This window comes from Lonchura striata, chromosome 8 (genome assembly GCF_046129695.1).
Source record: "Lonchura striata isolate bLonStr1 chromosome 8, bLonStr1.mat, whole genome shotgun sequence".
Taxonomy (NCBI): domain Eukaryota; kingdom Metazoa; phylum Chordata; class Aves; order Passeriformes; family Estrildidae; genus Lonchura; species Lonchura striata.
Window position 1 is genome coordinate 18266272 of NC_134610.1, and position 12444 is coordinate 18278715.

The window sequence follows — 12444 nt, forward strand, 5'->3', positions numbered from 1 at the left end:
GCATATCCCAGAATCCAAGGAACAGAATGTATCAAAATTTTTTTTCCTTGGGTTTTTAAGTACCTATCAAAAGGATATGGCAGGGCTTACAGCACAGCCATGAATTTCACTTTCTCAAGAGCAAGCAGCAATTTTCTTTCCTAGTGAAAAGCCACTAGAAACACTAACAGGGCTTTTATTTAAAATTAAGACTAATGAGAATTTGATACAAGTATACAAGTTTTGAAATAAACTTTCTTAAGAAAAAAATTACAGTTCTTTTGTGATCTGTAGTACTGAAGGAAACATTGTGCCAGGCAAAATTCTAATAAAGGAAGGACTCAAGTCAGGACCTGTGATACAAAAGAACGCACATTTATGTGAACATTTCCATAGTCTGTCTTCTGTTTTAAGGAGTAATCAGAACTGTCCATGACTTATACCTGAGTCATTTTAAAAACAAAACCCAAAATCTAAAGTACAATTAACTTGTTCCTTCCATTGCAATTTAGAGCAGCCTGAAGCCTGAAGGACTTCTGCAATAATATAATATATTTATAATATTAATACACTTATTATATAAGTGTCTGCAACTTAAATCACAGACACTTAAGTTTACACACTACCACTACCTCAGAAGCTTGATGTGCAGTAGAAAGACCAAACAAGCTTCCTAAGTAAAGACAAGTAATCAAAAACTTCTCTGTCCCTGTTGCTCAAATCCACTTCTACCTTTGGTTGTTCCTATGTGGAAATCCAGACTCACCAAAATGTGTATTTAACTGCAAGTATTATGACACTCAAAACTGTTTGACAAAAATAAAGTACAGTTTTTAACTGTTTCTGTGTAAGCTTTCTGTTCATCATCTTGCTTAAATACACACTGCATTTATAATAAATATAATAAAAAAACATAAGCCTGCTTTACAAAGAATGGAATCATCCTGACAACACTGAAAGAAGAAAACTGCATTTTTATCTCTCACTTTCCAGCGTTTTCTACAAAACTTTCCAACAAACAGTACAACTACGAGTATGGACTGTAGCATCAGATATTTCCACTGCTGGTTTTAAGGTTCTGCAAGAGCTCAGATAACACGTTCATACAGGTCTACTTACAATTTACACACAAAATATGTTAATTTGGAAAAAGAAGCATTCACTTCCCAAAAGAGACCAAGTATAACTTTTGTAATTAGGAGACAAATGTAAGCACTTGCTTATCAAAAAAAGCCTAGACACATTGAAAGTATATAGCTTGAGACTTACCATGGTCTGACATTTTTCATTTCTGTTGCTGAAAACAGAGCGCTCAGTGAGGACGCAGAAGGCAGAGGTGTCTCAGTAACGCCTGCTGCGGCTTTGCCAGCCCAGACTTGCTTTGTCCCTTAGTCACTCGCCCGGCCTCCGCACAGCGCGAGCGGCTCTGGGGCAGGCACTGAACCCGGGCAGCGCCAGCGGCCCAACCGCACAGCACGCGTGGCAAGCGTCCTTTGTTCAAATGAACACTTCTGCAGCTAGAAAATCCTGAAAGCATGGTCAAACTGCTACAATAACGACTCTTACAACACTAAGAGCACCGACTCAAATACGTATCCAAGCGCCAGGGAGTGGCAGGCCAGCATTAGGGGTGTTGGGGAGAGGTGGTGGGCAGTGGCCGTAAGCCCAGGGAATGCTGCCGAGGCCCCCGCTGGGCAGGGATGTCACTGCTCCCACCTGGGCAGCAGGGCTGTTCTGCTGTTCCCTGACAGAGTAATAGCAAGAAAATAAAGACAAGTAAAACCCTGCCTTTCATTTAGAGATGTTACTAAACCTAAGCTGGCTGTGAGGAAGGAAAGCTTTTCGTCTCCAAGATATGCCAAGCAGGGGTAGCGCTGAAAAGTTACTTCCTACGTGCTTGCTTGTTGTGAAATATCTTCCACATTATATTACTTCCTATATGTGAAAACCAGTCTTAAGCATTCAAGTACTTATCCTGCCACGATTTGAGCAACTCTGTAAAATGGTGCAAGGCAAAGCACTACTACTTCAAAGCATAACACTGCTTTTAAAAGCAAAGTTGCTCTGACATCCTTCAGTTTAAATCAACAAAAATGCAGACGTCTTGAATACAAAATAAAATATCTCCACAAGTAGTATTGTGTCTACCTAGACAATCTAATTTTAAAGTTAAACTATCTGTCTAGAAAACTGACTACCTGGAAATAAAATATTTGCATATGTAACATTGCTGGAACTGAACAAGACCAATTATTATAGCCCTTCAAGTTACTGCTGAGAAGTGACACATTTGCTTTCCAGTTCCAGTGTGATCTTTCCTTTTCAATGACCAAACCAGGCATTGCTTAGTGATTTGATCCACTAGGTGAATGAACTGGTATTGCTCAGAAATTCTCTTTCTGGTTCTTAATCTAAGAAGGTTTCAGCAAGGACAAATAATGCTAAAGATAGGCCAAAAAAAAAAAAAAAGTGCTGTACTATCCTGGTTAGACCAGGTCTACAGCTAGGAGCACAGACATTTTATTTTATAAGTTCACAAGTAACTTTCCCACTGGGGATGAGACAACAAAAACCAGTTGCTTTAATAGAAGCCATGAAAAGGAAAGCCACAGGGTGGCACTGCAAGTAAGATGTATTTTGAAACTACTTGGCTGTTTATTCTTTTCCAGACAAATCAGAGCGTATCTAATCCCATCTGTATAAAACAGGAGGGGTTTTTTAGTTTTCCTTCAAATGTATTTTCCAGCAACAACTATCCCTAGAATATAAATCACATCATAAAAGAGGCACCTACTTCAGAAATGTCTGGGTATTTTATAAATTAATAAAATGGTATTTAAGAATATTAACACAAGAATGCTATTGTAAAGACAGGCTAGGAATTGATAACTATTTTAGGTTTGTCAGTTCATTCTGAAGCAATTTAAGAAAAAAATCTTTCCAAAGCATGTGCATTTTCACAGAAAAGCTAAAGAATTTTTTTTATACCATGACTTTTTATTAATGTTGAGATGGCAAAATCTCAAACAGATCTCCCTCTGAAAGGAAGGACAGAATTAACTTCTAAAAAAGTATACGAAAAAGTCTTAAGACAGCATTCAAAACTATCATATGCTTTTAAAACACTTTCCTTCTCATATATAAAAGAATCATACTTAATTTCATCCAAACTAGATGACTAGCACAGTAGTAATTCAAAACTAAACTTACAAGTCTGTTTAATCTGCTTTGTTGGCTTCTTCTCTCTCAAATTTCAAATCTCAGCTATTTCAGTTAAAGCAGAAACAGTTGCAAAAAGTACTATTCCTGTTCATTTAGTGAACTAACCAATTTTCAAAGGAGAGTTGGAAGTCATCCAGGATCGCAAGTTACTTTCTACTTTCTAAAACAAAAAATCCCTTCAAAGTATAAATTTGGTATTTCAGTAGATTCTGAACTAATAGACACTATATGACTATGAACAGCCATTTTAGTTGCTCGAGTCCTAGATCAATTTAAGTTTTCAATTTGAAAGTACAATCAGTAACAATCGAAAATAAGCAAATATTGTATTTTTGTTCAGTTGCACCATAATAAATTAGAACTCCAATTCATTTGCTATCGTTTTTCTAATTCCAGAGGAAAAGAATTCTAAAAAAATAGAAAGTTTAAATTTTTTCCCTCAGACAGAAGTTCAAGAGTGGACTGGCAACTATTCCAACTGCCAACACAGTCTTCCTGCTAGGAGATTGCTCCCTGTATTTTTAAAACTATTTATATATGGAGATTATTTTGCTATTAGATGTGATAACATTAATTTATGGACAAAAACATATGCCAATATAGCTGTGACTTTAACATTAGATAAGGCAGATGATTATGCAATAGTATTGATTGCCAAAGCTATATAAATTTGATTTGAGCATGTATTTGTATACTTCGCGGACTCATACTAAAGCACTCCACATGCTAATAAAGGGTTTCTGCCTCACAAAGACTAAATTAAAAAGTTAGTGACCTGGAAAAAATAAATTAATTTTGGTGCCAAAACATCAGTGCCTGGTGTCAATATTGCTTAAGAATCATGTATTTAATACAAAAAGTAATTAAGGCACCTCCCATTCATACAAAAAAAAACCCAACAAAACCACAACCCAAAAATCACCAAAAAAAACCAAAACAAACCACCAGCCAACCACAAAACTCAAAGGAAATATCAAGATTTGTCTGTTATTATTTCCTCTTCTAGGAATGGGAGAGCAAGGGGTTCTACTGAATTGTTGGTGTGTAGACACTGAGTAACTGTACTTCGAACACTTCAGTCACTTCATCACTTCAACATCAGCTATGATACTGTTTACATACAACACTGCAAGGTCATGTGCTGAATGCAACTAATGGAAGTGAACTCCATCAATTCTAATAGAGTAACTATTTAAACAAAAAATGGACACACTGGATGCAATCTAATATTCTTCCAACAGACTAGTCTGTGTCCCTCTATTGACACTTATGCCATTATTAATCGACAGCTAAATGAAAGTGGACAAATTTGGGAAGTAGGTACATTGTTCATCAAGGCCATATCCTTAAAAGTATGAACTTTGAGGAAACTGTTCTTAGAAGACATATGGAAGTAACCAGTATGTCTTTTATTTGAATTATGGTTTTTTCTGCTTTTTTAATTTCCTTATTTAAGGCACATTAGTGCTCACAGTTAATTTGTGCATATTTTTCACAGCTTTGGAATAATGCTTCTGGACAGCAGAAACTAGCCAGTGCATTAAGCTTTCCTAGTTGGACATTAGTAACTGGAATACCACTCTGTCTCTGATATGCCATTACAGAATTTTCAGCTCTAGACAGGAGGTCACACACACGTACAATCCCACAATGGAAAAAATAAAAAAGAAACAGTCACATTTTGACTCATAAAATTAAATACCAAAGAGAGGATTCTACCAATCCTAGCCCTGTCTCACCCAATGTGGAACAAAAAAACCCAAACAAATATAATCTATGTTTTCACATCTTAGGTATCTCAGAACTTCAAAGTTAATTATTTATGCAGATTACTAAATACTTCCCTTCATTTTTCAACTATCCTTGAACAGAAGTATTTGTTCAAAAACATAAAGGACAGAAAATAAATGCCTGTATAGCTCTTGTCACTGCAATGCAAAACATTTATGTCCAGTTTGTAAAAACAGCAGTATCACACAATTTAACACTCTTCCTAAATCAGTATTTAGTCCAAATTTCTGCACAACCCACAAGAATTTAGATAGAAGAAATTTTAAAAAGACAAACAAAACCCTGCAGACAACTATTCCTAGTCAGCACTGTGAAGCACATTCTTACATTCCCATCGAAAGTTAACAGGATGAGGAGCATGACTCCATGTTCCCTTGAGGCCAGGCACAACTGAACTACTGGACAAAGAACAAGTTCTGGTCCCCATCACTTGCACATTCACATAGATCATGGGAACTCATTTTCTCTGGGTCACTTGGCTACACAGCTGTGTGCGTGTCATTTGTTTTTAGAACACAAATATTCTCTTTCACATGAACAACCAAGTGCTACATGATTTTAAAAAAATCCAAAAGAGACAAAAATATCTATCTGTATGGCATGCTTTTTTAGCATAAGCTAACCACACATGCCAAGCCAGTTTTGTAATGTTCAGTGAAACCATCTTATGATTCTGCCGAAGTAAAAACTTAAGACAGCTGACCCTTATCGTCATAATCCTCCAAGGATGAGTCCAAAACCTATGATGCAGAAGTCCCATCACACTTTGACAATCCTGTCCCAAAGTCATAAGCACTTTAACAATTTCAGTAGGACTGAGGAGTGATGGTGGATAGAAAATTGATACAATCATGTTACTGCCACTACCATAATACATAAGTGGTTCTGTGTTCAAAGTTCTGGGACAGCCATAAATGATGTTTTTTGGACAAAGCTGGGCTAGTATTGAATCAGACATATTGACAGGGAGCAGAAAAATAGGAGACAGCTTTGTGACTTAATTTATGTAAAGAGCCTCAAACAATGCATGACCTGCTACTAAGAGATACCAGAATTCACCTGTCATACTGCAATTAGGAGCTACAGTAGGTAAAGCCAGAGGAAACAGAGTGATTCTCAGGCTGGCCCACCAGCATCTCACCATGTTCTCTACCTAAGGACCAGCCATTGGCTACACAACCTCACTGGGTCCCACTGCTAACCATGATGCAAATCACCAGATCACACCTTCTACATACTGACCAGCAGCCTGGCTGAATCTCTTTGCTAAACAAAAAAAACCCTAACCTAGCTAAAAAATGGGTGTTATTCAAACACTTCACACCAGTGCACTATTTCTGTGCCTAAGGTCGCATGGTTTCTCAAGCTCACTATCATTTATATTCTCAGAATTTCATTTTCTGCATATTTGCTGATGTGAAACAGGGTTGAATGGGGGACACCTCTGCCGTGGTAACATTGCAGACTGTGTGAAACATTTTTTCACACTGCAAATATGACCCAACAGCCTTTAAAAATATTGTATATCATTAGCTTTCTGGTGTTAAAGGTGGCTAATAAGAATATCAGGTGACTGTCAAAAGCAAAGAATAGTAACAATGACAAAACCTTCTGAGAAAATTGCAAGAAAAATTCTACAGCTGGGCCAAACTGTCATTTCTCTCTATCTTTCTACAATTCCATGACTGCATAACTTTATCACCATTGATGTTAAGTGATGAAGCTAAGTAACTGGGTGAAGGAAACAACAGAAGAATAGAATAATTTAGGTTGGAGAAGACCCTTAAAATCATGAAGTCCAGTAATAAACTTAAAACTGCCAGGTTCTTCTCCACTGGAGGGATGAAACTGCTTTTTCAGATTGTCCACTCCTGTTCATATTTTTTTTTTTTAATAATAAAAATATGAAATGCAATCATCCCTTCCATTTTAGCAAAAGAACATACCAGCTTAGTTGCCAAGGCATTCAGTTACAGGCCTTAGTACCCCACCTTCTTTTATCATTTAAAATCTCATTATTTTATTGCCAAATTCAAATCTGAAATTCCCACTTAGGGAAGCTCAAGGGATGTAAATCATCTGCTTCCTTTCTTGGCTTCCTGTGTCTCCAAACATGACACTGTTATGTTCAAATCAGACTGAATTAGGAAGCCTAGACATTTAAAGTGACATTAAGCAGACAACACTGGGTAAACCCTTCCAATTCTTTGATATGACAGCTTTATCTCTCGTCAGTCTTGCTTATTTCCAACAAAAATTATAATAACATAATACAATTTAAATAAACCAACAAAGGAGAACTCTGTTATTTCACTGGATTTGCTGTATATCATTAAGCTTAAAAGCAAACTGAATGATCTCTTATACTTACTATTATTTAAGTATTGCACTAACTGCAGCAGGAGTCCTTACATCTGCTGACCAAATTAAAATAGAAGTCAGGGTGTATCAGCTGGGACTATGAAATGTTATGGTGCAATGCAACTATTCTACTTACAAGTCAGTCAGTCAAAACAGCTCAGATCAATAAGAATTGATTCAGGCCAGGTTAGACTACCTTCCAGAAAATACTGACATTTTCTGATGACAAAGCCAACATTTAATAATAGGAACCGGTGATATTCCTGACTCCTGTACTTTAAAGCTTTAAGTGAAGCATCAGAGCTTCTATGAAAAACATTCTAATTATGGTTTTCTTAAATCTTTATTTGTACTATTGAGTATCTTAGCATGTCAAAAGACAAGTTTGATCAGTGAAAGGATCCATCAGAATTTATCAGCTCCTTATACTTAATTTCTTCTTGATTTAATTCCCAGGATATCAGTTATTCTTCTGTTAATTGTAAAGGTCAAATAGGACTGCATGGAAGCAATAAGCAGCAGGAACTAAATAAACAGAAGACCGGATCTTTAATGCAAATGTGTTTCCTGAAGGAAAGGAGTAAATCAGTGCAGATAATGTAGTACAGAAGCAGGAAAAAAAATTTAAAAAAAAATAAAAATCACATGTTCTGAAACAATCTGTTCAGAAGTTTTCCCCTGGAACATAAGCAGCTCTTCGAAACCAGTGCCCTGCTGAGGAATTTACGTACTTGCCAAGGTTTAAGTTACTAATGAAATGCAACAGCTATTTGCTTTGTGGATGAAACGTCATAGTACTTACTCAAAATTAAATTAAACCAAACAAGTAAACAAATCACAATTATTTTAAGGTACAATACAAGTGCAGTGTGAGAGCTGCCTGTGTGAGTGTGTAACTGAGATGAGCAGTCCAGAATACATCCCCTTTCATTAGAAGTTTTAAGAAAAAGAATACTGGCAGTACAATTAAGAGGCCTTCAGAGTACTGAACCAGTTCAAATAATGCTTAATGCTTTTCAAATCCATCAGTTACAAGGTCATACCAGGGTAATTCCACAGCATGTCTCCTGATAACCATGCTTCTGGCCTGTTAAAGAACCACACATTTATATGAACAGGTAGAATTTATCTTTAACAACCAGAGAGCATGACTCTTTAAATATCATGTGCATCTTCCAAAATCACTGTTCAACCCTAAAACATTATCCTTATTTAATAAACCACTGCTACAGACAGTAGGATATCTGATAACTGACAAATATGTTTTCAAAAATTAGTTTCTGGCCTCGGGAAAGGTTCCCCTTCACAGAAGTTTTTTTCTCCCTGCATGTAATATCATATCCACCCAAGTACACCCAATGTAACTTGATAGAAACTCATTGTGTTTCAAAAAAAGACTTCACACCTGATTAATTTCTACAACTGCCTAGTAAAGAAATGAAACATATGTAAGACTTTGAGACTTCTGTCTCCCCTGTGAAAAAGCAGAAAGAAGTAGATTAGAGAGGCCTTACTTCTTCAAAAACACATCATTACTTGTATTGGAATACAGTCAAATCCTAGTTTTAAATATAAACTTATTTTATCAACACTTTTTTAATTAAAAAAATACTGAAAAGTAGGTACCATAAGAAATCAGGAATTATGAAAAGGAGATACCCATAGGTATCAAGAGCCTGAACAGAGCTACCTATGAAGTTCCTGTAATATCACTCCCTCAAAGAACTTCAGTAAAATGTAAATAAGTGATAGAAAATAATGGAATAGTCACTATGAGCATCAAACTTCATGAAAACTATGCATTTGAAAGATGAATTTATGTTTCAGTACAAAACACAATTTGTATTAAAACAGTATTAAGCTTTTGCTGCATCAATATTCTTTCAGGAGTGAATTATATCTACTTTCCCTTAGAGTACTGCACACCTGACTCACCATTGCTGCCTTTTCCCTTTCTTTCTGTGTTCCTCTGCTTCCATCAGCAGCATGGCTTCCCATCTGATTCATTGTCAGGATTCTCACTGCAGGGAGGCTAACTGCACTTGAGTACAAATGCTAAGAGGATGACAACACTACTAATCAGTGTAAACTGTTTCTGCCAAAGAAAAACTTATTTATATTTCCTAAATAACAATCTGGGCCATTCTACAGTGCACTACAGATCTAGCACAGGTTGGAACAGATAATCTTCAAAGGTTGCTTCCAAGCCAAACAGTTCTATGATTTCCCTGAAGACAAAAATAAACTGGTAGAAATCAAAAGCAGAGAAGTATTTTGACATACATTCTTCCTGAGGAGGGAAAGTATACATGCATGTAGTGCTTAGAAGCATAAAAACTATTAATTTTAAAAACAAAGGCAACACCATTCTAGCTGGCATTAAGAAACAGTAGAACAGTACAAACAGAAGAAAGAAGTCCTTTAAAAGAGAATATGAGAATAAACCAAAAATGGTTTAGGCTATCAAACAAAAATTTAAAGAGGCTACAAGTGAAAGCAAAAAAAAAAAAAAAAAACCAAACAAATCACAAAACAAAACAAAAACAAAAAAAAACAACAACAACCCAATCAGGAAGGACACTGGGACAGGGAAAAAGCCACCTGGCCATTTCCAGATGCCAAAACTAACCAGACACAGCTTGAACCAACAGGGTTTAACAGGCACCAGGGAAATATTTCACATCCTCCTCAGTAAAATCACCTTTGACTTAAATATAGCAAAGGGGTTTTCTACTTGTTCTGAGCAATCATAGAGGTAAAAATAACCCCATTCTGTTTGTCCTATTGAATAGAGGATTAAAATAACTGGCAAGGCTTTAAGTCATGAGCTTGAGGTGGATTCACTAGGTCACAATTGGAAAAGGAGTAACTGCCAGTCCTTGATAAGCACAGCAATTACCATTCTTTTATATACAGAACCACTCTAATGGAGTACAGCTTCCTTAAAGAGCAATAACAGCATATCCTTTGATTTATACAGCAGTCCTGCAGCAATACAACCAACATCCTGTTTTCATCTTAAAGTACAGCTGGGCACTTTGTCTACAGGCTTTATTTATCAGTCTCCATAACTGAGTGCCTTGTCATTGTAAGAAACAGCATCCTTCAACTTAGCAGCATTTTATCTTCTTGGTTCTTTTCTTATGAAAATTCTTATATGGTACCCACCTGACCTATAGAGCAAATAGACCTCTACAGCAAACTTCGACACAATATGACTTAAGTTTATAAATGTTAACTAAATACAGTAACACACTTCTCCCACCCAAAAAAGTCAAGAAAATAATTTGCCCAAGAAAATTCAGACAAAAAGGGTTTTCTTACTTCATGCCTTTCAAAGGAAAGGACAAAAATATCTAAGCTGCTAGATCTCCTAAAGCCTGTAAAACACACTTCTGTAAATTCACCCTAGATTTAGAAGCTTTCCCTGAATATAACAGCAAATCTCTGTAAAATGCCTAGAAGAATATATGTCTAAAACATCTGATCAGACATAGCATTCTTTATTTGATAATTCTGTATTCTGTATCATCACAAGTTGGAATCCTGTCAGAAATGCAGTATTTTCCACATTCTTACCCATGAAAGTAACCAGCCAAATGGCATTTTGAATGATTTACATGCTCATACTCTGTAACCATGCAGTAACTCATGAACATGCCATTCACATGTTGTCATACTTTAGAAATAGAAAGAAATAGAGTTGAGTGCTTAACTCTACCACTTCTTTTGTTCAAAAGTTTTAGAAGAAATTGTTGCTTACTTGAATACATTAAATCACTAAAAATAAGGAAACTTCTGCTAGCTGTAAGACATGCACATTTTTTACCCATTTATCCTCAAGCAAGTGATAAGTTGCGTATCAGCACAATCTCAGTGAAAACAAAGAGGAAGTTACTAATACCAATATAGGGCAAACTTCTTATTTAGAAGTTAATAGCCCTGATTCAAGAGCAATAGAGAACCTTGGATTTGTCTGGCCAGAAAACAGCCTGTGGTAGGGGCAAGGAACAGGCAAAATTACTGCCAACACTGTGCAGCAGAAGAAGCCAAAGTGACAAGGATGCAGATCAGAATATCACCTTGACCTGAGTGTCCACTCCTGTCCTTAGTGGTAGGAGATGGTTCAGGGACAAGCTGCAGATAGTTTATTTGCTAAAATCTCCAAAATTTGTCATTGTTTCCCCACAATTAACTGCAGCAGATCAGTGCTTCACTTGTCGTTATAAAACTGAAGTTAACAAGTGGAAAACCAGAGCAGCCAATTTGGATAAAAAGCTCATGAGCAACTATCTATGCAGACCATAGAAGCAGAAGAAGACATAAATAAGGGAGCACTAAAATTCAGCTGTACATCTGTGAACTTTTCCAAAGTTCACCCTCACCCCGCTGAGTAAAACTAAGTGTCAGTAACTTAAAGCACATTGACCTCCCGCAAGTAGCACATTTTCTCTCTCCCAGTAAGTATGGGTTAAGTTTTGAATGCCTCCCAAAAGAGGAAATTCATGAAAATAACTCTGGCTTCATATTAGAGAAGAGACTCAAATTGTGGCTAATGGCCATCCCACTGTTCTTTGACACACATAAAATGACAATGATCAGAATTTTAGAAATTTTTATTACATGGATATAACGTCACTGGCATAATGCTGTTAGCTTAAAGCAGAAAGGCTCTTTGAATGCATAAATTCAAAGCTGACACTTAAAACATCACAAACCACAATATCCTAAGGTGAATACAGACAAAGAAACATAATCCTTGTCTAACATTAAAAACAGAAAAAGGAACTACCCCAGACTTACACAATTTGATTACCAGCAACTTATCACAGGCTTCTTCTGACTGAAGAAGAGAACATGAAGTGGCAACAAACTGAATCTACCAGCTCAACAGCAGCAGCAGCAAACCTACTCAGTTGAGAACAAGACACACAAACTTCTTCTACCTGGAGAGTCCATAAGGGAGGAAAAGAGGTATGCAACTTCTGCCAATTATTCAAAATCCAAGCAAAAAATAAAAAAAATCAGGGGAAAAGGAAGAAATAATCTCCACATCCAGTGTCACCTCTTTGAATGAATCAGCCTTTCTCA

General features: G+C 36.5%; 1 protein-coding gene across 8 annotated transcripts in view; it reads right to left on the reverse strand.

Annotated features, from left to right (window-relative positions):
- Nucleotides 1–12444, reverse strand: part of COBLL1 (cordon-bleu WH2 repeat protein like 1) — a 78128-nt gene that overhangs the window by 54330 nt on the left and 11354 nt on the right. For 3 of the 8 annotated variants that reach the window (XM_021528577.3, XM_021528575.3, XM_021528574.3), the window contains exon 1: nt 1249–1377. The exons of the other annotated variants lie outside the window; for them this stretch is intronic. Coding sequence is in view for 2 of the 3 variants with exons in the window: in XM_021528575.3 (XP_021384250.2) it covers nt 1249–1251 (3 nt within the window). In the remaining variant the exon portion in view is untranslated. Of the gene's footprint in view, nt 1–1248; nt 1378–12444 lie in introns of those variants that run through there. 8 annotated transcript variants of the gene reach the window in all.